The 26246-nt window shown below is 43.0% G+C and overlaps 1 protein-coding gene across 6 annotated transcripts in view; it reads left to right on the forward strand.

Moving 5' to 3' along the window:
* Positions 1-26246, forward strand: part of HDAC4 (histone deacetylase 4) — a 136421-nt gene that overhangs the window by 100501 nt on the left and 9674 nt on the right. For all 6 annotated transcript variants that reach the window (XM_069983101.1, XM_069983102.1, XM_069983103.1 and 3 more), the window contains 19 exons: positions 2568-2639; positions 10172-10416; positions 10508-10658; positions 11809-11923; positions 12614-12735; positions 15593-15724; positions 15881-15990; positions 16630-16746; positions 17891-18077; positions 18164-18390; positions 20384-20632; positions 20719-20905; positions 22099-22232; positions 22348-22453; positions 22741-22787; positions 22899-23006; positions 23946-24001; positions 24264-24351; positions 24440-24559. In XM_069983101.1, the coding sequence (XP_069839202.1) occupies positions 2568-2639; positions 10172-10416; positions 10508-10658; positions 11809-11923; positions 12614-12735; positions 15593-15724; positions 15881-15990; positions 16630-16746; positions 17891-18077; positions 18164-18390; positions 20384-20632; positions 20719-20905; positions 22099-22232; positions 22348-22453; positions 22741-22787; positions 22899-23006; positions 23946-24001; positions 24264-24351; positions 24440-24559 (2573 nt within the window). The remainder of the gene's footprint in view (positions 1-2567; positions 2640-10171; positions 10417-10507; positions 10659-11808; positions 11924-12613; positions 12736-15592; positions 15725-15880; positions 15991-16629; positions 16747-17890; positions 18078-18163; positions 18391-20383; positions 20633-20718; positions 20906-22098; positions 22233-22347; positions 22454-22740; positions 22788-22898; positions 23007-23945; positions 24002-24263; positions 24352-24439; positions 24560-26246) is intronic.

Below are 26246 nucleotides of genomic sequence, written 5' to 3' on the forward strand. Positions count from 1 at the left end.
GTTCCTTCCTTACTCTGCAGCAGCTTTGGGGTTATCCTGTTCCTTCCTTACTCTGCAGCAGCTTTGGGGTTATCCTGTTCCTTCCTTACTCCGCAGCAGCTTTGGGGTTATCCTGTTCCTTCCTTACTCTGCAGCAGCTTTGGGGTTATCCTGTTCATTTATTACTCTGCAGCATCTTTGGGGTTATCCTGTTCATTTCTTACTGCGCAGCAGCTTTGGGGTTATCCTGTTCCTTCCTTACTCCGCAGCAGCTTTGGGGTTATCCTGTTCCTTCCTTACTCCGCAGCAGCTTTGGGGTTATCCTGTTCCTTCCTTACTCTGCAGCAGCTTTGGGGTTATCCTGTTCCTTCCTTACTCCGCAGCAGCTTTGGGGTTATCCTGTTCCTTCCTTACTCCGCAGCAGCTTTGGGGTTATCCTGTTCCTTCCTTACTCTGCAGCAGCTTTAAGGTTATCCTGTTCATTCCTTACTCCGCAGCAGCTTTAAGGTTATCCTGTTCATTCCTTACTCCGCAGCAGCTTTGGGGTTATCCTGTTCAATCCTTACTCCGCAGCATCTTTGGTTTATCCTGTTGTTAAATGGCAAAGATTTAGATCCCTTCCCTGATCCCACTCTAGTTGCTTTGCTCACGTGTCAGTGTTCAATGTAGTTTGAGTATTATATTCATGATCTCTGTAAGTCAGGAAAAGCTAAAAAGACCCATCCACATAGGAGAGTGGTTGTAGCCATGCTGCGGAGAGAAGCAGCGCTGCGGAATCTGTTGGCGCTATACAAATGTATTATTATTATTATTATTATTATTATTATTATTATTATTATTATTATTATTAGGGCTCCATTATCCAGGTTATCCATATGTTGTGCTGCACCCATAGATTTAGGCTATAGTGCCTCATAGAATTATAAAAAAAAATCAAAAATCTCTAGTCTTCCAGTACTTATCAGCTGCTGGATGCCCTGCAGGAAGTGGTGTATTCTTTCCAGTCTGACACAGTGCTCTCTGCTGCCACCTCTGTCGGTGTCAGGAACAAAAAGCAAATCCTCATAGAAAACCTCTCCTGCTTTCCAGACTGGAAAGAATTCTACCTCCAGCAGGACAGCTGGTAAATACTGGAAAACTTGAAAACATTTTTTTTAATAGAAGTAGCACTATTTGATTTGAAAGAAATTTTTTTGGTCACCTATCCCTTTAACATTAAAACCACTGACAGGTAAAGTAACATTGGTTTCCTTGGGGCAGCGGTGTTGGTCAAGGGTGGGATATACTTCTGGGAAGCAGGTGAAGAGTCCATGCTGACTCCTGTTCACTGCTAAAGGGCATGTGATCATCAGGATGGGACAGGTAGCAATGGAAGGAGGTGGCCTAGTAAAATTTGTATACTTTTGCTGGCTATCCTTGTTTGGTAGAAGGCAGCATTGTATGTATGTAATGCTACGTGATCTGCACCACAGGCAGAAGCGGACTGTCGTCTCCTTAAAGTGTATCGTCCCTTCTGAAAAATGTTTGACATGTCTTGAAGATTTTGCTGCAGAACATGTGCAAAGCGCAGCACAAATGGATGTGTTACAGAGCTGACAAATCAGTTGCAGAAAATCTGCAGCAGGCTGAAACAGGATTCTTCTTCTTATCTATGAATGGTAATGGTAATAACCAGTGATACAGAGATGCTGCATGCAGTGCGGTCTCAAGCTGTATATCCCCGGCCTCTCTCCTCAAGAAATATATATATTTAGACCAGTATGACAGTAAAGATAGGGTGGTGTTCCCTGGATAGAGTTGAAAGGATTGCTTGGACTCCCATAACATTAACTTGTAGATGGCCAGAATAAAGTGTGCTGACCAGACAGCGTCTGAATACGAGGGATTTTCCCACAGTCCTCTCCATTTCTTCCTCCTCCCTTTCCTTCGTACACTGGCTTTCTTTTCTTCTGTGAAGTCCTGGGAACTGCGCGCTCTCCTTGCTCTGCGTGCTGCTGCATTTTAATCTGTCGGCTCCCTGCGCCGTCTCTTTCTGAGCTATTTATAGCCTCCGCCTCCTGGGTTTTTATTCCAGTCGGCAGCTGCACTGTATTGTCATCAAACTGCCCCACAATGAATAGCCTTTTCTGCTTCTTCCCCCCTCCTCCCGGCACAGGTCCCCCTTTCTAAATCCAGAAAGGAGAACCTTTTTTTTTTTTTTTTAATATTTATTGGGATGGGGGCAGGTGTTCTACGGAGACTGCATGAAATTCACATACTGAATCCTTAAAGACCTCTGGGGGCTCCTCGTGCTCCCCCTTTCCTAGACCAGTAACCCTTTCCTTGCCACACTGCACTCTCATAACACCTCTGATGGCCTTATACCTTCCCGAAATGAGTTGAGGGTCATCTCTCCGCTGACTGACGCCCTCAGATAACATCCAGGGTAAATGCATGGACCGTCCTCTGGATTTGTTATGCTTCTTTACATTGTCCGTAGTCATTGTCTCAAGGTAGCTGCGGTGTTTGTTGCTTTTTCTCTTGCATGCTTCAGATTGGGGCCGTGACTTCAGGCTGCAGATCTTATACCTTCTCCCTTTTCTCTGCAGATGGAATATCTGGTCGGGACCAACCAGTGGAGCTTCTAACGCAGACTCGTGCCAAACACATGCCAAGCACTGGTGAGTACTAGCCATGGGCACTGCTGTGGCATCTTATATGTGGAGAAGACTCTATGATTGACATATTATTGAGCAGTTCCACCTGAATAAACATGCACTGCCTTATCGGCACCGCAAGACTGTGTAGAGCGCGGAGAGCGAGTCTTCCTAAATCATCCCCCCCCCCCCCCCCCCCCCCCCCCCCCGTGTAATAGCTGGGGGAATGTGCTGAGGAAATCAACAACTGTTCCGACCGTCTAGAAGAAGTCTGAATGCTGGCATTATTTATGGTTGTTTGATCCTTGTGTTTTTTAATTTCTGCATGATTTCTTCTTGGATCCATTTACGAATATGAAATGGTTATGACTGCCCATACATTTGGCATAGGTAGCTAGGAAGAGCTGTCATATTGTCATATTCCCATTTTAACCCATGTATTCTAATACATTTTCTAGCAATGTACACTAAAAACGAAGCGACAGGTTCAGTGCAGGGAAGTGACATGAATGACCTAAGGTAATAGGCACTAGAAGAGCCTTTTCCTGCATCAGGTTTATTGGTTATAAGGGGATTCCGATCTTTAGTCACTGAGACAGCCATGATGATGGTGGAGACCTGTGAGCTAAAGTGCCCAAACCCCTTGACGCTGTCTGGTTCTTCTATGTAGCTTGGATTCTATAGCAATTTTCTAAAGGGGTATGATTGATTTAAATTATTTTTATTATTATTATTAATATAATTATTATTACTATTTATAATGTTTTGGTTTTTTTTCCTTTTGCAAGAAGTGACATAGCAGGAAGCAGCTTCTCTGGCTGTTATGGTGGTGGAGTTCTTATGAGCCCATATAGGTCTTCTCCCTGAGTTCACATGCAGATCTGCTGTATGGACAATTACATCTATTAGAACACTTGAGTCTTGCTGTTTTTTTTTTGTTTGTTTTTTTAATAACTTGTAACCCTTAAGCCGTCAGTCAATGTTGGTATTGTGTGAACTCGCCAATAATGTGTAGGACACTCTCTCAACTATCTATAGCCAGTAGATGTCAGGGAAGAGAGGGATAATTCTGTTGGTTTTTTAGCATGTCTGATTCTTTTGTTCTGGAGGGAGGTATGCCACCGAAGGTGTCTGGCAGCGGTTTCCCCCTCCACTGAGGATGCATGCATGTCCAGCAAAGCATACATGTCTGTTGTGGGGATGGGGTGAGTTGGCTGTCATTCGACTATTTGGACAGTAGCCGTCTAATGTTTATGGCCAGCTTTAGTCCAAGATAGAACACCATTTTGCCATGATTAAAATTCCTCATCTGTGTGTAGAGTGCTATTTATTTGTTGTAGATGCGCAGGACAAAGCATTTCAGCACTAAAGCGAACTCCTTTTAGGTCCAAAATGTTTACTGAACTGGCTGAAGCAGAGTGACCTGATCCCCAACGAGGAGAGTGCGGCGAGAGGATCTTCCGGGATGCCTTATACTCAATAGCCTATTGACTGGTCCCACCAAAATCATCAGGTCTGGCCCACAAATATCTAATGTATATGGCCACAAATAGAATGTGTCCGATTCATTGCTGACAGCTTATTGGGCATCTATACCTGGTAAACTAAGAAGCCATGACAACCCAGTGCGATCCTACGATCACATGACATGGAAGGTCAATGAGTCCCCTCCCTCAGTCAGTCCTTCTTACATACCGCTTTTACTGTTTATTGACTGAAATATCTGAGTGGGGGGACGGGGGGGATGGGCCCCTAAAAACCCTACTCTTGTAATCCGTGGTGGTCCCAGCAATAGACTCCCCCCTCCCTTCCCATAGGTAACTCACTTGGCTGTAGGATGGTGGATATCACTGTATATGAAGACATGCATGATTTCACTTGCATGCATTGGAGCAATCAAGGGAGAAGAAATCACATCAGACACAGACAACTAGTGTGTGTGTATAGAAGCCTTGGTTATCAATAGCGGACATATCATCATGTTGACAAGGTTACTGTGACCGGAGATAAGCTCACGATGACCGCATCTGACAGCTACCACTGCTATTGCTTATGTCATTTCCATCTTTTTACAAGGAATGAGAATTAACCGCCTTGTTTTTTTTTGGATATGGAAATGAGCTACATATTGGAAGTCAGCAGTGGCATTTTACAATTCTTTTTTTTTCTAAGCATTCTTTTTATGGCAACCCGTAGAGCTGTGGTTTCCATATCTTGGTCTGTGAAAGACACCCATATTATTATAGTGGCTGTATAGGGTTGAGGAGAGGATTGTTGCGTTCAGCATCTCCAGCTCCTGTCTGTGAAGAAGATTTTTATGTGCTGAAAGTGTTCAGGCCTCCACTATCTTTCATATTAAGATGGGAGAAGTGGGGGGGTTATATGAGAAGCAAAGTGCATAATGTGCGCTTGCCCCCCCCCCCTTTTTTTTAAATGACATGGACACATCCAAACCTCATATACACCAGTGGCTTATGATGCATACTTGGCCATAAGGGCTTACTTTTTTTTTATTGTCTTGGTGGCATTTTAAACACTTGGGTTTCAGCCCATATGAGATTTAAATAACATAGCAATAGCATTGATAGGACTCTGGATGTTAGAACCACCACTATCCTAGAGACTCTTTTGGCATTAGTGTGGAGATAGGGAAGGGGTGCATTGTTCCTTCTCTATTGAGCTTGGTGACCTCCTGCAAAGGTGCCTCCACTCTAAAAAATTGACTAATTTGGAGCTTCCACCTAAAAATATGGTTTTATTGTATGTAATATTTGAAACCAGCGAATGTCATGACCCATGAAGCTTGTGAGTTTTTCAGGTAATGTAGTGGCACAGCTCATGGGGTTTTATCTATAACCGAGAACCACATTGCTGCCCTTCTTGTCCACTCTCGTCTAGAGGTGAAACAATACAAGATTTCTGTACAAGATTATGAAATGTCTTCGTGCTCAGCACTTTTCCCTGTCATCTGATCACCATCTGCAGCTGTTCCCAGGACAGAAAAATATTATCTAACATAGCCTCGGTCTATGGGTTTAGGAGCGGTGTGCCACCATAGCGGATGGTATCTGTGACTGTCTCCAGGGTGTGTGATTCACCTGCTGAGCCGTGGTGAGTCACCTTCCTGCCGACGGAGGCGTGCAGCACCATACGGAGCATCTTTGGAACACGTTCTCCTGTCTAATGAGGGAAGCAGAAGACAGGCTGGAGTGGGCGGCTGCTTCGGGGACATGAATGAGCTTCCGATGACACCAATACGGTGACAACAGGTTGAGCTCGCAGCCTTTCTCTGACGGAAATAACCCCACAGTCTGGCTCTTACTGTGATCACATTTCTACTAATGAGTGTGTACCATATATCTTTTAGTATAGTATTTTTACTCTGGCAGTATATCAGTGTGTCCTAGGGAGGTTGGAGACCTCTAGGCTTTCTGATTGGAGAATTTTAGCACTTTGCTCGATTTTGTGCAAGTATCGTCCTGAGGAGGGAACATGATACATCCATCACTCATCATAGATTGTATAGTGTAGGAAAATGGAAAATATGGGAGGATCTTAAAGCCATACAGGTAAGATAGCAAACTGACCCTGGGTTGAGTATTTTCTCCATTCAGATACTATTTTGGGTCTCTTCCGCTCTGGCTATAGAACCACCTCCATTCACCTCCACATGTCTGTTATGGCATCATCTTATGGAAGTCATCCAGCGTCTTGTGTCTGCACTGGTGATCGATTTATTGAAATAATTTTACTGGATTTTCTTCTTCTATTTGCACACAGGTCAGAAAGAAATATCTACAGATCAGGTAATTCAGTAGGTCAGGTGTATAATGGTTGGTTATTACTACAGTGGTGTCTTGGATTACGAGCATAATTTGTTCCGGGACCATGCTTGTAATCCAAATCCACTCTTAAACCAAAGCAAATTTTCCCATAAGAAATCATAGAAATGCAGACAATTGGTTCCACACCCCAGAAATAATGATTTTATTATTCTGAATAACATGTAAAACAAATGAAAGAAACATTCAGAAACAGCTGAATATGTGATATTATAAGTTACTGTACAGTAATGGGAAACACAAGGGCTGACAGACTGCAGGGAGCATGAAGGAATGAGCAGGACATATGTGTGCACATACATGCAGCACTCTGTCTTTGGAGAGAGGGGTTACAGCTATGGGGAGATTACCCCCACAGTCCTGTCCCCTGATGTAAGCCCCAGCCTGAAGTGGATCTGCTATGATTTGGAAGGTGAGGGAGACTTCCTGGATCAGAGTACAGGGCTGTAGACCCCGCTATGCAGACCATGCCTCTCCCCCACTTGCGCTCCCACCCAGTACAGGGAGCTCTTAAAGCAAAGCAATGCTCTTAAAAAAAAGAAACAATTTTGAAAAACTGTGAGCTCTTAAACCAAAACGTTTTTAAACCAAGTTACTCTAAACAGAGTTACCACTGTATATCCTTACATGGTTGGAGTCATTGTAGTGTAAGTCCAGCCTTGGTTAGAGCATTGGAGTAAGCGCAGACATTTCATTGACTGTCCCATTCATCTGAATAGGAATGGCTGAAAGCTTTGTGCTCATAAACAAACCCATTCAGAGATATGGAACAGATGTTCGGTGAAAGTCTGCTGCATGTGAACAGTCACTTAGTCTGGTTTATTTATAGTCGAAAAAATCCTGGCAATACGGCATGCAAGAAAAAGAGATCCAAGAGACCTGGGGATTTGTTCCATTCAGGATTGAGGCTGGAATCTGTGTTTTTTGTGGTGGTTTTTAGAGTAAAATATATCCAATCCCATGTATGGCTCAAACTGCACCAAATATTGCATGTGTGAATATGTAGCCTAAATGTCTTCATGCATGACTGTGTATATTTTCTATTCTTAGGCCCCGTTCACATCTGTGTAGGAAGTCCTTTTAGAAGTGTTCATCGCAGATTCCAGACAAGTTATCATTGTGCTGTCTGAGCTGCTAAATTGCCAGAGACTATGGCGGAAACCCAGTGGACCCTTTAGTCAGTGGTGGCCATTGGGCAACATCAGTGTATGTCATGTGGTTGGTGTCTGAGCATTCAGACCTCCACTGATTGCTAGAATGAGCTGAGAGAAGAGCTGATTTATGTGCTTCACTTCCTGGCTCACTGACTTTCTGCCTCACTGCAGGAAACAGTCTCCATAGACTACATAGAGTTTGTCTCGTGAATTGAGAGAGATTGGTGGGGGTCTGAACACTTAGACCCGGGCGAATCAAATTTGTTGCGGTGTATAGTATATGCACTTATCAGCCATAACACAAAATCTACTGTTGGGTTCAATAATGTTCATTGACTTGTGGCAATGACAACAGTGGGAGATGGGACATATAAGGCAGTCAGGGAAGGGTCAGTTCTTAAATGTGATGTGTTGGAAGCAGGAAAAATGGGAAATGGTAAGGATCTGGGCAACACGGTCATGGCGCTCGAAGCCCATTAGTAATATGTTTGTGAAGCCATTGCTAACCCATCTGGCCCTACATAGCCACAGGCCAGTCAGAGTGCCCATGCAGACCCCTGTCCACTTCTGAAACTGGACCATGGAGAAATGGAAGAAGATGACATGATGAGCCACGTTTTCTTTTATATTATGTGGATGGCAAGGTATATGTGCGATCTGTACCTGGGGAAGAGATGGCACCATGAAGAAAGGTATGCCTGGATTCATGCTAACATTGTAGCAGACCAAGTACAACCCCTTTATGGCTACACTCCCCCCCCCCCCCCCCCCCCCCCCCCCCCCCCCAGTGGCAAACAATTGTTCAGAAATTGTTAAGCACCATGACACAGAGTTTAAGTTGTTGGCTTGGTCCGCAGATTCCCAGATGCCAGTCTGATCATGCATATGAGGAATGTGCTGGAAAAACATGTCCAATCCATGGCAACTGCACCTCCCAACATACAGGAAAGGGTTTTCTGACTTGGAAATCTATTTTTAACTGTCCAAAAAATGAGCATATATTGTTTAAGTAAATTGATTACTGCTCCTGATGTACACTCTAGCTATGCATTACGCCACTTCCCTTCACTTCCCATCTCCCTCCCCTTCCAAAGTATAACCCAGTCTCCTCACATAGCGATATAAAGATAAAATTGGTTAAATTCTGAACTAGAGTGTACAGCAGGAACAGGAAGTCTGTTAGAGGATGGTATGTATAATTAGGAAGTGGGGCTGTAAAGACAACAAAGGAGACGGTTTGCATCAGAGACAAAAGGAAAGCATGAAAGACCCCAGAAAGGTAGTAAATTACCTTTATTTATCAATATATATTCATTTACTATACAGTTGAAATGGGTTTCATTGTAGGATAACCCCTAAAGGTCTTGTGCTGTTGACACCTCATTGGTGGTGTGTTGGAGAGCTACGCTTTATTAGGCAGGAGTTGTTTTTGTGATCAGTGGCTGTATCCAGTGTCGTCTCTGTTACCTGCATGCATTGTATGTACTGCAGAGTTCCTGTATCGCTCCCTTTCTCCAGCTTCCATATTGATGCTCTATATTAAGCAGCGCTGCTCTCATACTGTTGAATGGTTTGGGGTAATTTCCTTTTGATAAATGACATTTTGTCTCCATTGTGTCCTTCTTCTCCCCATATTAGTGTCTCATTCAGAAACCACCAACTACATCAGCATCCTTCCTTAAGAGACCACTGTGTCCTGGATTGTGGGAAGAGTTGGTGTGGGGAAATGTGCCCTATTATAATGGCACAGTGCGGAAGGCTCCCCGGCCACGCTGAATACGTTCTTTGTGTCTCTGTTAACGTCACCGCTCAAACTACTTTCGTAAGCTGCGGGAGATAAACCCAACGGAGCAGCTTGGGGACTAGTTGCTGGGGGAGCTCCCCCTGGGAAAAAGAGAAGCTTGCATTGTTTTCAGGAGGGCTCAGTGTCAAAGTCCCCTCGCTGACATGCCTGACCCTCCCCCGCCTTCCTGTCAACTCTTTCTAACTAAGTTTACTCTTCGGGGTGCTTGGTGAACAAGAGTCACAAGTGACGCATCCACCGCCGAACACAATGGTTTCTGATTGTGCATGGCATCTATGCAGCTGTGTGCCCTTATAATGCCTATAATTTTATGAACTTTCTCCTGGCATGTAGTGGAGCTTCCAGCTTTGATCTCATCCTCCACATGGACAGCATGCTGCAATGGCTTCATTTCCTCTTGTTAACACTTTTTCTGCCAACAGTCCCAAAGCGTTCCACTGGCATCTTGCAGATAACAGACACGCTGGAATCATCAGCTTGGCACCGAGTGCAGAGATCTTGTAACAAATACAATTTCATTTGGTTACATCTTATGTTTCGTTATGCAATGCCATCCAATGTTGCATGTACCATGTTCTTTACAAAGAGAAACCATGTACATGGCCTGGCAGCGGGCTGCATTGAGAGCTACCACACCTGGACCTTTTATATGACTGCTTAACCCCCGGAGGCTTCACAATCGAGCAGATTATGTAGTGTATGTGTAGAAAATTTTGGAGCCAAGAATATTAATATGTTATGTTTTCTTCCCCCTAGTTGATGTAAGTGCTGCACTGCCACTCCAAGTGGCTTCCGGCACACTTCCTATGGACCTTCGACTGGATCCCCAGTATGCCATCTCGGGGTCGGAGAACACCGGGAGGGAGCAGCAGCTGCAGCAAGAGCTACTGGCACTGAAGCAGAAGCAGCAAATCCAGCGGCAGCTCCTCATAGCCGAGTTTCAGAGGCAACATGAGCAGTTGTCCAGACAACACGAAGCCCAATTACACGAGCACGTAAAGGTAAGAGATGGCTGATCAATGCCCATACCCCCTGAGAGCTTTGTCATGATATTGACTAGTCACTAACCTGATTGGCGGTGTCACATAACAGCAGCAACAAGAGCTTCTTGCTATGAAACATCAGCAGGAGCTTCTGGAGCACCAGAGGAAACTGGAGCAACACCGGCAGGAACAGGAGATGGAGAAACAGCAACGGGAACAAAAACTCATGCAGCTGAAGAATAAAGAAAAGGGAAAAGAAAGTGAGTAAATGATGATCGGATTAATGTTTGATGTTTGATGATTGATTGATTGATTGATGTTCGGAGATGCCAATCTGTTTTTTAGGAAATTTCTTTCTCCTTATTGTTTTTTTCTTTAAAGAAGGCGAAATGTTTAAAATAAGGCGACAGAGGCAATAGTCTGTATCTGAAATCTGATATACCCAGATTTTAATTTACCTGCAGCGACTTCTACAGGGGAAATGTATTACATCTGGCCATTCACATACCTGGTCGTCTATTTAGCTTGTGGACAGACCTGGCTTTTGCTTGTCAGCTTCCTTCTTTTTCTTTATAATGTCCATATGCCTCAAGAGTCACTGTCATTAAAACTTTTCGCAGAAATCAATAGTCCAGGCGATTTTAAGAAACCTTGTAATTGGGTTTATTAGGCAAATATGCCATTATCTGCATTTAAAATGACTTTTCCCAGCCCCCCCCCCCCCTCTCCTTTCTGTCATCCACTGCTCAGAATCAGGAATTCTCAATCAGATGGATGCTGTCTGCTATGTAGAGGGGAGGGGGGAGGAGAGACTGAGGAGAAATCTGGTCAGCAAAGAACAAAGGATTGTCGGTGTCGGTGAATACAATGGGGAAAAATAAGTGTTTGACACTTTGCACGTTTTTCCACCTACAAAGAATGGATAGGTCTGCAATTTTTATTGTAGGTACAATTCAACTATGAGAGACAGAATCTATATAAAAAAATAAAAATCCAGAAAATCAGTTTTTTAGAGAATTAATTTGCATTTTATTGCTTGAACTTATTTGAGTATTTGATCACCTACCAACCAGCAAGAATTCTGTCTCTCACAGACCTGTTAGTGTTTGTTTTTTTTTGTTTGTTTTTTAAATGGGAAGTCCCTCCTGCTCTGCACTCATTACCTGTATTATCGGAATCTGTTTGAGATTATTACCAGTATTAGCGGGGAAAAAAAGCACCTGTCCTACAGGAAACGCATGAAATCTGGATTTGTAAATAAAGGTGTCAGCGCATCAGATCCTTATTTTCCCCACTGTATCTTTGGCATTTCTTACTGCATCAGCATTAAATTGCATGTTTTATATGTTTATTATTCTTTGTGGTTTGGATAAAGAACTCATGCTTTTGGGCTTTACGCATTTTGTGCAGGTGCCGTTGCAAGCACTGAAGTCAAAATGAAGTTGCAGGAATTTGTCCTGAATAAGAAGAAAGCCCTTGCCCATCGCAGTCTAAATCACTGTATGTCTAGCGATCCCCGCTTTTGGTAAGTAATGGGACTTTTTAATGTGTTCCTAACATTTAAAAAGGCTTGGCCTTGAGATACGTCAAAAGCAGGGAGTAGGGTGCGGATAAGCACTTCTCTTCCCGGCTCACTGCTCTCTCTGTCTTGCTGTGGTAGACCGGTTCAGGCTCAATTGTCTTCTGCAACAAGGTGGAGATTTCAGGAAGCTTTGGGGGGAAGCACTCAACCGTTCACTTCTCTCTTCTTGTTCTAGTAATCCGTAGGGTCCAAACATCTAGATTCCGACATGTCATATCACAATGAGCTCATTTGTCGACCCCCGTTATATTCACTTTATGGTTTGATTTCTTATAGAAATCATATGGCCAGTTTGAAGACAACTCCTTTAGGGGAAAGCTGTTACATTGCAGCATTGAAAGTCATATTTATTCCCTTAATACAAAGAAATGATAAAATACTGAATATATGGGGCAATGTTGTACTATAGGGGTATTCCAGAGCCTGAACCTTTTGTATGGGCAGGTATAAATGTGCAGCAACTTGAAAAAAAATTGAAGGCTCCCTCCTTATGGAATGTGTGAAAGATTCAAGCTGGGAGAAAAGTGAATGGAATGAGCAATAGATAAGATGAGGAGTGAAGGCCCTAGGACAATTTTCCATTTTGTTTTGCTATTTTCTGGCCCTGACCCTCTAAATTTTCTACCTCTGCAGGAAGACCCAGCACAGCTCTCTGGACCAGAGTCCGCCACCTCAAGGTGGAGTGTCTGGCTCGTACCACCATCCTGTTCTTGGAATGTATGACTCAAAGGATGACTTTCCATTAAGAAAGACAGGTGAGGAATTTTCTTGACTTTGGCTCCTTAAAGGTTTTTTTCCTATAAACTGAACAAAATGTTTATTGTTCAGAAAGTATGATAACAGTATGGCCCAGAGCACAAACAAACAAACTATTTGTTTTTGTACATTTAAAAGTACAGTAGTCTGCTGGCCCCGTATCTCTATGATAGAAGACTATGGGTACATTTCAGTATACATTTATATAGACGTTTAGGTGTAGAGATGAGCTTATGTACAGTATGTTTGGATTTGCAAGAACCCACTTGACATTGTAATCCTGCTGCCTGGAGGGGATAGATGCAGACCTAGGGCTCCATCCATCTTCTCCAGACAGCGGCATTCAAATGCAGAGCAGTTGGCTTCATGCAAACCTGAACTTACTGTAAATTGGCTAATTTCCAATTTTGGTTATACCTTTCTATACATCTTCGGCTGTACATTATAGGTATACCTTTCTATATATCTTTGTAGGTTATAGGTATAGGTTTCTATATATCTTTGGCTGTACATTATGGGTTTACATTTCTTTAGATCTTTGGCTATACATTATAGGTATACATTTCTATAGATGTTTGGTTGTACGTTATGGGTATGCGTTTCTGTAGATCTTTGGCTGTTCATTATAAGTATTAGTTTCTATAGATCTTCGTGTGTACATTAAGGGTATGTGTTTCTGTAGATCTTCCACTGTACATTATAGGTATACGTTTCTATAGATCCTCGGGTGTGCATTATGGGTATATGTTTCTATAGATCCTCGGGTGTACGTTATGGGTATATGTTTCTATAGATCTTCAGCTGTACATTATGGGTTTATGTTTCTATAGATCTTCGGGTGTACATTATGGGTTTATGTTTCTATAGATCTTCGGGTGTACGTTATGGATATACGTTTCTATAGATCTTCGGGTGTACGTTATGGGTATATGTTTCTATAGATCTTCGGGTGTACGTTATGGATATACGTTTCTATAGATCTTCGGGTGTACTTTATGGATATACGTTTCTATAGATCTTCGGGTGTACGTTATGGATATACGTTTCTATAGATCTTTGACTGTACATTAAGGGTATAAAGTTTCTGTAGCTCTTCCACTGTGCATTATGGGTATACGTTTCTATAGATCTTCGGGTGTACATTATGGGTATATGTTTCCATAAATGTTTGGCTGTACGCCTCATATTGGCCAAAAACGTGGTGTGAATGGTGTGAACTATTTAAAAGGCTGTCTCCACTACATACACATGTTCAGCGGCCCCTAGAAGTCTTTGTGTATATGTGCCTATAGATTTATTTCTTATGCTTTTACTGTGCATGCGGTGCAGACTAGTAGGCCAGTCCATTAATTACATATTTAATAGTGTTTTCCTCCTCGGAGTACTGCTCCCATTGATTCCTTTCACTCTTCTCACTCCCATATTTATACATTTGTTATTTTCCTGGTCTCTCTGCCTCTTCACGCCGCCCACAACCTCCATTCCCATTTCCCTGTGCGTGCTTTACAAGTAGTTACAGGAATGCTCGTGAATAATTAATGCGGCGATAGTATATTTATTTGATGTGGTCTTTGCAGGCAATGGGCTGAGCTGGTTCCGTGGGTTAAGCCAGGTACCAGCGGAAGCTTTCACCAGTATTATAGCTATCGATTGAAGTTAATGTGGATGTTGAAATTCCAGCTTTTTAGTGGGTACTCAGACATGTGAGGACTCCCTGGACTTACAGCTATGTGTTTAGTTGTTATTGCTGGTAAAACATTGCTTGCTTAATGCAGTCACATCCAATTATGTGTGTTTGCACAAGGCGAAAAATAACCCAGACCTGTAAAGTGCCCCTCAACATATCTTGCTCATAAAACGAAGTGGTGCCTAAAAATACTATTCTGTAATGGTGAAGCAGGCTGTGTATACTACAAAGGTATTGTCTACTTGTATCATTGCGTATAAGGGCCAGTTCACACTGAGGAATCAGCACTGAATTTCAGCGCTGATTTCTCACTGAAAATTCTGCCTGAAAATATAGTGCAGAGCCAAATTCCATTGAGTTAGACAGAATTTGCGCTCTGCAGTCCACACAGCCGAATTTCCGTGTGGAATTTTCCGCAGCAGATCCCCTTTTCTGCAGAAGAATTGAAATGTCAATTCTTCTGGCGGAATCCCATTGAAATGAATTGAGCTGTAAGTTTCTGCTCTGAAATTTTTCAGCACGGATTCTGTGTGGAATGCTTGCCGAAAATTCAGTGCAGAATTGTAAAAAATTAATTTGTGTAGAATTCCACCAGTGGTGATTTCAGGCAGAACACTTTCCTTGCTGATTCCTTAGTATGAATTGGCCCTTAGGATTTGGTGGACTGGATGTAGAGGATGTTTTGTGTCGGCTATGGACATGCAATCATATAACATTCCCTAGACCTTGGATAATGCTCTACTTCTGTCTTATCAGTAACTTAAAGCTGCCTACTGCAATCAACTATGTGAATTAAAACAAACCCCCAATGCATAAATGTTAGACTGTGTTCCCTCCACGTATATTTTACACGCCATGTGTTTCCATATAACCATTAATGTTAATTCCTAATGCCAAAAAAAGTGCACCATATAGTATACTGTATAACAAATCAAATTCTGCTATGTTTCCTATGAAAAAGAGGCCAAAAGGACACACTTCTTAGGCCCCATTGTCAGTGAAGCATATGGTTGTGCTTGGCACAAGCGTTAGGGTCTCTCTCTGCACATACACAAAGACTGTTCAGTTTGACCATAGTCTAAGATTGAGTTGTGGTTTGGAAATGTTATGAGCGGTCACAGATACATATTTTCTCACTATGTGTTCCTCTTGCTGTTTGTTCTATTTAGCATCTGAACCCAATCTGAAGTTGCGCTCCAGGCTGAAGCAGAAGGTGGCAGAGCGGAGGAGCAGTCCTCTGTTAAGACGGAAAGATGGTCCTGGTGTCACCACCCTGAAAAAGCGCCCGCTGGATGTATCCGGTGAGTGTTCCCATCCACAACTCTCCATGTCTTTAACTACTTGTAGACTAACTTATGGTTTATGAAGATAGAAGCTATCTATGCATTGTGTCTAATCACATATGTTTGCTGTCTCTAAATCTTAAAGACCATTTTGGGTTTTGGTTTTTCGTGTAGATTCTGCCTGTAACAGCGCCCCTGGTTCTGGCCCCAGCTCTCCCAATAACAGCTCAAGCAACATCACTACTGAAAATGGCATCGCTGGACCTTTAGGCTTACAATCAGAGGTAACACTGGTTACATGTTATTGGGGAAAATACAGACCAGTCTGTGGGCAAAATGAGCGGAGTGGATTTACATAGATAAATAGGTGTGTATGTGTGTGTATATAGATAGAGAGAGATAGAGTTATATAGAGATAGATATATGGATGTATAGATTGGGTTTTTTTTTTTGTATTTGCATTTGATTTTCTATTGACTTCCATTGTTAAAAAAATATCAAACATCCATTATTTTTTTTTTAACATACACAAAAATGTGGTTGACCACATTTTTGTGTACATTAAAAAAAAAAAAAAAAAAGATGCACAGATTTTGATCCCTTTTTTAATATTGAAAATCAATGAAAAAACGGATTAACACAAATGCATCCGTTTTTTTTGCAAAAACAAATTTAAAAAAACGTGCGAACCCAGCCTTATTGTCCATTTACAAATCTGCCAATGATTTGAAGCCAAAGCCAGGAATGGATTTAAAAAGAGGAGAAATCTCATGCTTTCCTTTATGACCTGATCTCTGTTTATAGTCAGTTTCTGGCTTTGGCTTCACATTTTTGGCAGATAATCTGTCAGATAATCTTTCTGTGTAAATGGACCCAAGTCCTTTTACCTACTGTGTTGGTGATAATTTTCTTTTTCTTTCTAGTCTTCATTGGCTCACAGGCTGGTAAACAGAGAGGGATCTGTAACTCAGCTGCCACTCTATACCTCACCATCTCTACCCAATATTACCCTTGGGCTGCCTGCTAGCGGATCTGCTAATGTAAGTGTACATTTAACTGGGTGCATTGTGCGCCAAAATTGGATTGCAGATACAAAATGCTTTGTCTTCCATGCCAGTTAATGTCACAGTATGTCATTATAAGTATCATTTATAACATTCACGTTCCCAACATACATTATAGTGATGGATTTCTTAACAGCCACCACTGGAGAAATGTATGCAGTTAACAGGGTTATCCCCTATCTATAGTACAGGGGATATCTAGCTTAACCTGTATGGGTCTGCCTACTGGTACTGCCACCAGTCACGAGAATGGAGATCAAATATCCTCTGACCCCAAGTGGTTTCACCACTCTATTCAGTGTCTGTGGACATTACCCAGTTTAGTGCTCAATGGTGGTAAGAAGCCCTGTAGAGCAGATGAAGCACTGGCCAAACGTGTTCTGATGCTTAATTTATTTGGGAGACATATGAACTCTTTCCTCGTGATTTATGGGGGTCTTAGTTGTTGCTCCCCACCAGATCTGCCAGTTCTCTATTAGAAATGAGCGAACCTGCCGAGATTCGGGTTCGTATGAACCTGAACTCTCGGCGTCTGATTCCCGCTGTCTGCAGCCTCCGTGAAGAGGGTGGATACAGCCGGAGGACCCCCTGGAAAACTGGGATACAGCCTATGGCTATGGCTGTATCCCAGTTTTCCAGGTGGTCCTCCGGCTGTATCCACCCTCTTCACGGAGCGGGCAGACAGCGGGAATCAGATGCAGAGTGTTCAGGTTCATATGAACCCGAACCTCGGCAGGTTCGCTCTTCTCTATTCTCTATCCTTTGTATTGATGTTTTCTGAGTGAGCCGTTGTATATCGGCATTATAAATGCTCGTCTGCAGGGGGTAAAGCCATTCACTTTACAGATATTGACCTAAAACCTTCTTCAGTTGTCTGTATTTATGCAGCTCAATAGATAGACATTATTTTGACCTATCTTTTATATTTCTGCATTTTCCCTAAACACCCCTTTTCTCCCTTGTAAAACTGAGTGGTTCCAGCAGTCCAATAATGGTTTCTATTAACGCATTGCATTTGTTTCATTAGTCCACTTCAGAATATACCAGCACATTGTAATTATACATATATATTTAGTACCATGTTCTAATTCTTATTGCCTTTCCCAATGTGTTTTGTTAGGGTGGATCTGCACAGGATTCTGAACGCCTTTCTCTGTCTACTATCCAACAACGACTCTCCTTATTTCCTGCTGCTCACCTTACTCCATACCTTGGTGCTGATGCAGCGAGCTCCCATAATTCCCTTCTGCAGCATATGGTCCTCTTGGAGCAGCAGCAGCCCAGTGCACAGAGCCCACTAGTAACAGGTGAGCACATCAGACTACTGGGTTTATTATAAAGTGTACATGAATGGCCTCCAGCAGCTTTAGCAGACTTGTTTTATTGTTTCCAGGGTTGGGTGCACTTCCTCTTCACTCCCAGTCCTTAGTGTCCACTGATCGCCTCTCCCCCACAATCCACAAGTTACGTCAGCACCGCCCATTGGGCCGTACCCAGTCTGCGCCGCTGCCTCAAAACTCTCACGCTCTGCAACACTTGGTCATCCAGCAGCAGCACCAGCAGTTCCTTGAGAAGCACAAACAGCAATTCCAACAGCAGCAGCAACTACACCTCAACAAGGTGTGTGCCCGACTTCTTCATGGGCTTCTCCAGGAGCTCTCACATTTCTCCTTTCCTCTAAACTTTTATCTTAAGTATGTTTTGTAAGCCACTAAAAGCAATTTCTATAAATTATTTTAGAGCTTAGAATTTTTTTTTGACCTGCCAAAGACATCTCAAAGGTTTTGATTGATTGGGGGTTGGGTGCTAAAAGCCCCACCAATCAGTAGATGGGTGGCTGAGCGCTTCTTCCCCTGACACACTGCAATCTCAATCTATGGAGACTTGCTGCGGACCTCCTGCAGAGATAAGCAAATGCAATGGCAGCGAAACAGGGAGTGAAACTTTAGCTGAGCACTTCTCACGGCTCTATCTACAATTGGTGATTGTAGACCCGACTAATAAAAACATTTGACATGTCTACAATGTGTAATTTTTTTTTTTACGTGGCCTGTCCTCAGAATAAGCCATTAACGTTAGGTTGGTGCAGGTTTGGCCTTTGGAACCAATGCCAATTTGCAGAATGAAGGCACCATATACAAGTGTTACATTTAGGTTACAAGCAAAAAGCTTATCACTCTGAGCCTCACAGCAACTTAAAGTGACACTGTCACCCCCTTTTTGCATTCTGACTCTACACAGGTGTAATTGGTAAGTTTAGCAGTTTTCATACCTTATTTTATATCATACGTCATGGTGCTTGTTCAAGTAAAAAGTGATATTTTATCAACTGCAGAATTGTGCTAACTGGGTGGGGCTTCACAGCAACAGCGAAACTTAGCCCTGCCCAAATAGCCACCTTTGGACTTGCCCCCTCAATGCCCATTGGTAAGGCCCGACCTACAAGGGGTGGGGCTTAGACCTTTAGGCTAGCTTGTTCCAATGGTCGGTGAGGGGGCGGGGCCCATGTGCCTGTGACGTCATGGACGGGGCTAAGTGTCGCTGTTGCCGTGAAGCCCCGCACAATTCTGCAGTTGATAAAAGATGACTTTTTACTTGAACAAACACCATGATGTATGATATAAAATAAGGTATGAAAACTGCTAAATTTACCCTTTACACCTGTGTAGAGAAGTCAGAATGCAAAAATAGTGGTACATCACGCCAGTTTTATCAAAGACAACTTTATCGGGATGTACTGAAACTTTATGACTCTCAGTGCATCTTTATTATATATGTATTATATTTATCCTGTATCTGTTATTTATGAGATATCTTAACAATGTCTGGAAGGTGGGAGGATAACCTCTTGGACACTACCTATTGTATACGTTCCCTAATCTAGAATTAGAGAGGAATAAGTGTTGCCACAATAAAGGTGGCCATACACCTTATACTAAACCTGCCAATATTAATGGAGCTTAAAATGTCCCTGTCGTTAGGGAAAAAAAAAACTTTTCACATGTCACAGAGAAATGGTCCAAGCGTTCAGATCCCCACTGATCACTAAAGCTATTAACAAGAACAGGGTTATGCATTCACTTCCAGCTTGCTGCGGTCTGTCTTACTGCATTATACATCTATGGAGCTTGTCTCGTGCAGTGAGTTAGGGAGTGAAGCGCACAACTGCACACTTCTCCCTGCTGGTTTTGAGGTCAGTGAGGGTCTCAAAACTCACATCCCAATCAATCAAAGCTTTGGACATGTGTCCAACATGTCCAAATGTTTTATATTCTAGTTTTAGCTCACAACATCAGAAATAGGAGGATCTTGCATTCTACATCCATTCTTCCTATATGAAATACTCATTGTTTAATGAAGTCATCCTCTCAGGGTAACATTCTGTCTTATAACTTCCCCGCAATGTATGTGTGCCTATCGTAGAACGTTCCCTCTATTCATGTTATGGGACATTTGGTTTTATTTCATGTATTTTCTTCTGCTATCTTTACATTATTTTTTATTAGGTTTTTAATATTTCTTGTTTTACTCATATTAGTAAAAAAATTTTTTAAATAATAGACTTGACCCTTACAGTGTCTGATTTTTATTTTTTATCTTTGTGTTCTTTCAGATGATTCCTAAAGTCAATGAGGTTTCACGACAGCATGAAAGCCACCCCGAGGAAACTGAAGAGGAGTTGCGGGAGCATCAAGCTATCCATGAGGATTCTTATCTAGAACATGGGGCTGATCATAAAGAGCAGGGCCTTGGTAGTGTTGTGCGTGTCAAGCAGGAAAGAGAGGAAAGCGAAGATGAAGCCAGCATACAGGAGCTAGAACAGAGTAAACTTCAGGCTGAGCAAGACATTCTCTTCAGACAGGCATGTTATCAGTGAATACGGCTTAACCTCTAGTAGTTCCTCTAAGCTTCTGTAGCTTATTGAAACTTATCTTCTTGACATTACAGCAAACACTTTTGTTGGAGCAGCAGCGCATACATCAGCTTAGGAACTATCAAGCCTCCATGGAAGCTGCTGGTATTGTCGTACATTTCAGTGGACACAGACCACTTTCAAGGGCTCAATCTTCTCCAGCTTCTGCCTCATTTCCTATGTCTGTTCAAGAAACCCCTTCGAAACCACGATTCACCACAGGTTTTTTCTGTTTTAATTTTATTGATTTCTTACTGCAGGTATTTTTAAAATAGGCATAGCCGATGCAGTGGGTTCAGTCGATGTGCCTCAATGTTCAGACACCCACCAATAAGAACCCTTTGTAAAGTGACAAGTACACTCTTTGGCCCAGATTTATCAAATATGCCCACAGCAACCAATCACAGTTGCTTTCATTTGAAAGCTGAGCTGTGATTGGTTACTGTGACCAGTTTACACCAGGGTATATTTTACACCCTTTGTGACTCTGTACCCACAATCTGTCTCTCCCAAACCGCTTGTACCTTAGGATAGCTGCTTTTAATCCAAGATCTGTCCTGGGGTCCGTTTGGCAGGTGATGCAGTTATTCTCCTGAAAACATGTAAAAGAACACTGCAGAGACACCATCACATGTCTCGACGTCAGTGAACTAGCCAGACCTTCCCTCCGGGAAGGAACAACCAAGCCAAAGGCGTTCTCCAGTCAAGGAAACCACCTCAGCAAGGTATCCATCCACAGACAGCTGTTTCAGGGTTTTTGCCCCTCATCAGTGTGGAGTAGGTTTCTGGCTAGTGGGAGCAATGACTAGTAAGTGCATGCAAAAGTGCATGAGGTCAACCAGCGTCCTTTTGCATGCACTTACTAGTCATTGCTCCCACTAGCCAGAAACCTACTCCACACTGATGAGGGGCAAAAAACCCGAAACAGCTGTCTGTGGATGGATACCTTGCTGAGGTGGTTTCCTTGACTGGAGAACGCCTTTGGCTTGGTTGTTCCTTCCCGGAGGGAAGGTCTGGCTAGTTCACTGACGTCGAGACATGTGATGGTGTCTCTGCAGTGTTCTTTTGCATATTTTGATTTCCCAGGGGGCAATGTTCTAGAATACACTGACGTTGAGACGCGTGATGGTGTCTCTGCGGTGTTTTGGTTGATCTCCCTGAGGTCAACCAGCTCCCACTAGCCAGAAACCTCATCAGTGTGGAGTAGTTTTCTGGCTAGTGGGAGCAATGACTAGCAAGTGCATGCAAAAGGACGCTGGTTGACCTCAGGGAGATCAACCAAAATATTTGATTTCCCAGGGGGCAATAATATTCACAAACCAAGAGTTAAAAAAAAAAAAAAAAAAAGTCTATAGCATTTAACTTTGCATTGAAAGTCTGACTTTCCTGACGTGTAACATTAATGTTTCCTACAGGCCTTGTCTATGACACATTGATGCTGAAACACCAGTGCATCTGCGGGAACACAAATAGCCATCCTGAGCATGCTGGCCGTATACAAAGCATCTGGTCAAGGTTGCAGGAGACTGGCCTTAGAAGCATGTGTGAGGTAAGCAGTTGTCTAGCGTTCTTAGCTTCACCTCTATACATTGTACACTGTCATAAACAGGGATATAAAAGACGTCTCTATTTTAATTCCTATCTGCATCCATCTTTTTATTCAGTGTATACGGGGCAGAAAAGCAACTTTGGAAGAACTGCAGACTGTCCACTCTGAGGCGCACACTTTGCTCTATGGCACCAACCCTTTGAATCGACAGAAACTTGAGGGTAAATGTTGATATGACTTTCCATGCCATGCCATTTATATATATATTTTTTAAAATACCTGTCATGTCACATTTAGTGACCATACAATGTGTGTGTGTGTTTCTAAGCTTCTGTATTATCTTAAATGCTGGCATGCTGTATACTTGTCTAAAAATACTGCCACTTTGTTAAGTAAATCACTGGGCTGTAGCTCTGTGCAGAGTTTTGCCTTGTTCATATGTTGTTTTGTTCTCCTTTTAATGTGCTACTAACCGATCTTCACTAATCGTTCCCCTTTCCTCATGCAGGATCTTTGACCTCCATGTTCGTCCGTCTACCATGTGGAGGGGTTGGGGTGAGTGTTTATTTCTAAGCTTTTTTTTTATATAGTATCTAAGCACATCTCAACAAGCTGCTTGTGCTGGTTCCGTAAGTAAGATGAGCTAATTCCTTCATGTCTATATAGGTTGACAGCGATACAATATGGAATGAGGTCCACTCCTCTGGTGCTGCCCGACTTGCAGTGGGATGTGTAGTGGAGCTTGCTTCTAAGGTGGTGGCTGGAGAGTTGAAGGTAAGCACCTTAGTATAGGTCCTTTTACATGGCCCGACATGGGGCTGTGCTGAGACGCAAATGAGCGCCAATCAGCGAGGTGCATACATACCTAATGTGCTGCTGTATGATCCGGCATCACGCTTTCCGGCTCTGTTATACAAAGGTATGGCTTCACCAGTGTGCGGCATCCACTACTTACAATATACCTACAGCAACATAGCCAGCCCTTGTTGTGTGTGGGGAAAGATATGAAAACACAGATGCTGGGAGCAAGGACATACTCATGATATGAGATCTATGTCTGGTGCGTGCAAGTGTAGATTTGGCTTACTATAAACCACTGTAAACTTTGATAAATCTTTAATTTCTGAAACTTGATAGCATTGCAGAGATACAGATGTTTAAATCTTTCGGCAGCTATTCACATTCCAAATTGTCAAGGAGACACATAGTACCTTTCATATATCCATCTGTGCTTCCAGAACATAGAAAAATTTTGTTCTCCAGTCTAAAGTGTCAGAGTGGCTTTCGTAAGCTCCTGGTCTACTGCGAGCTGGAATCCCATCCTTATCCCAAGTCATAACTCCAAGCAGGATCATGGATGGGAGGGGACACAAGGAGACGTCCCGGGTTGGAGCAGATCAGGGGCTTGGGAAGGCCTATCTGACACTTTAGACTGAAGCATAAAAGTGTTATTCTATGTTCTGGAAGCACAGTTTGGTATATGAAAGGCACCATGTGTCTGCTTGCACCAGCAGCTATCTAACAGTTTAAGCTGTTTGGAACTTAATTGCAGCTGACAGATTCCCTTTAATAAGAAAAAAAAACACCTAGTCTTTCCCCCAGTCTCATCATGCCCTAGTGTACACTGGTGTTCTAGAATAATACATTTTAATGTGTCCTCTGTGTGTCGCCTTTTCTCGCACTGATATTACAGCCCTCTCTTCTTTGTTGTAGAATGGCTTTGCTGTGGTCCGCCCCCCTGGTCACCATGCAGAGGAGAGCACACCAATGTAAGTTCTGTCCTGAGAATTTCACCCGGAGGGTTAAAGGGGTAGTTCAGCAAAAAAATTGTAATAATATTAATAATAATTTCTTTCAAATCAACTGGTGCCAGAAAGTGATAAAGTGCTTATTAGCTGCTGCATGTCCTGCAGGAAGTGGTATTCTTTCCAGTCTGGAGAGCAGGATCGGTTTTCTATGGGAATTTGCTACTGCTCTGGACAGTTCCTGATTTTTTTTTTTTTAACCTCATCAATATTCCTTACATTATAGGGGCTTCTGCTACTTCAATTCTGTGGCAATAACAGCAAAGCTCCTCCAGCAGAGGTTTAACGTTGGAAAAATATTAATTGTGGATTGGGTGAGTGGCCTCTAAATCTGTCTCATCCAAGTAATATTAAAGTTAGAAAAGGAAGTTTCCTTACATTATTGACTTCTATATGTTTCAGGATGTGCATCATGGTAATGGTACCCAGCAGGCTTTCTACACAGACCCTAGTGTACTTTACATATCAGTCCATCGCTACGATGACGGAAACTTCTTCCCAGGCAGTGGGGCACCTGATGAGGTAGGTTATACATTTGTATGTGGATATTGGTGATTTTTAGGACATGTTATTTACAGACAGGTACGGCATCTATAGCCATTAGATGAGTTGTAATCCCTTACTTTCTTACATTAAAGGGTAACTATCAGCAGGTTAGATGAATCTAACCTGCTGTTAGCCCCCTAAAGCAGCCGTGACGCTGAGGAGGAAGTTATGTGTCTTACCTTACTCCCCGGCACCGGTCCAGTGCTGTTAGTCGTGGTAAACTCCCATTCCAGAGCACCCTTAAGAGCACTGACGCCTGATCTTGCCCCTTTTAATGGTAATCAATGGAGGGGGCGAGCCTGGTGAAACAGCAGTGCTCCTAAGGGTGCTCCGGAGAGGACGTTACCCTGACTAACAGCACGGGACCAGCGCCGAGGAGGAAGGTAACGCATACCTTTCTACTCAGCATCCCAGGCGCTATAGGGGGCTATCAGCAGGTTAGATTTGTCTAAGCTGCTGATAGTTCCCCTTTAACATTGCACTCAGGTCAACTTCCATGGTCTCTGGTGCCTCTTATACAGAGCTCCAGTGCAGTGTTGGCGTTCTTCGGTGCAGTTCATTCTCCTGACATCCCCCATTTGTGTGTATTTTTCTTCTGCTCTGGATTTATGACGCCCACATTGTACATTACGGCTGTTTACTTGCCCCCCTGCTGTTTGCATTAAGGGACCTGATTCTTATTTTTAAAGGCTGAATGTCAGATGTAATTATTCCAGCTAAAGGTGAAATTGCCCGGGCATCTGGAGACGCCATACTTTGAGCAAATGTTCATTTTTAAAAGCATTTTCTACTGTTTTTGCATCGGTAGAAGGTTTTTCCCAGTGTTACATTTCTCATGGCGGACATGGTCATGTGGTTGTGTAGCCTGTTTTTTTCCGATTGATGATGTCATGTACATCCATCATTTGTCTGCACATAGTGCACCCCCCACACGTACACACGTCCTGTCAATAATCAGGTTTCTCTGGCTACTAAGTATCACTGTAGCTCAGAAGCATGCTTAGAGAGCAAAAATGTAAAGGCCCTATTGAAGTGATTATCGTCCGTATTCAGGTGATATTGGCCTTTACAGACGATATTCACTTAGTGTAATAGAAGACAACAATCAGCCGACATGCACAATGTCGGCTGATCTTTGTCTTCCAACAGGCTGAAGCACAAACGATCAGCCTAGCAACGATTTGCTGCAGTCGCTCCATGCAATAGGAGCGGCGGCAGCAGACCGCTACTATCTCCTATGGGCAGCCCGGACAATCTGACGATCACCCAGGCAGCCCCCCTGTACTTACCAGTCTGCTGGTGTTGCCTGTCACAGCGCCGGTAGTGAGTGGGGAATGAGGAGCAAGCGAGCACTGTCCTGACAGGTCGGCACTCACTTGTTCGTCTTAATCAGCCTGTGTAATAGGGGGCTTCAGTGCGCCCCATTATATTTTTATTTCACATCACTTCTATTTTGGATAGTGCTGCCGTGGCCTGAAATATTTTTTCATCTTTCTGCTTTATTAGTTGTGTACCGTGTATTGACATGTTTTTGGACCCCTTTTGTCTGATGGAAACAATGTATTTCCCTCTGTAAATATTAGTGATATATATTTGCTAGCATTTGCCGATGATCTAATATATGGGGGCTGACAGGCGTTCCCACACAGCTTTGCCCCCGCAG

This window comes from Dendropsophus ebraccatus, chromosome 9 (genome assembly GCF_027789765.1).
Source record: "Dendropsophus ebraccatus isolate aDenEbr1 chromosome 9, aDenEbr1.pat, whole genome shotgun sequence".
In the NCBI taxonomy this organism is placed as follows: domain Eukaryota; kingdom Metazoa; phylum Chordata; class Amphibia; order Anura; family Hylidae; genus Dendropsophus; species Dendropsophus ebraccatus.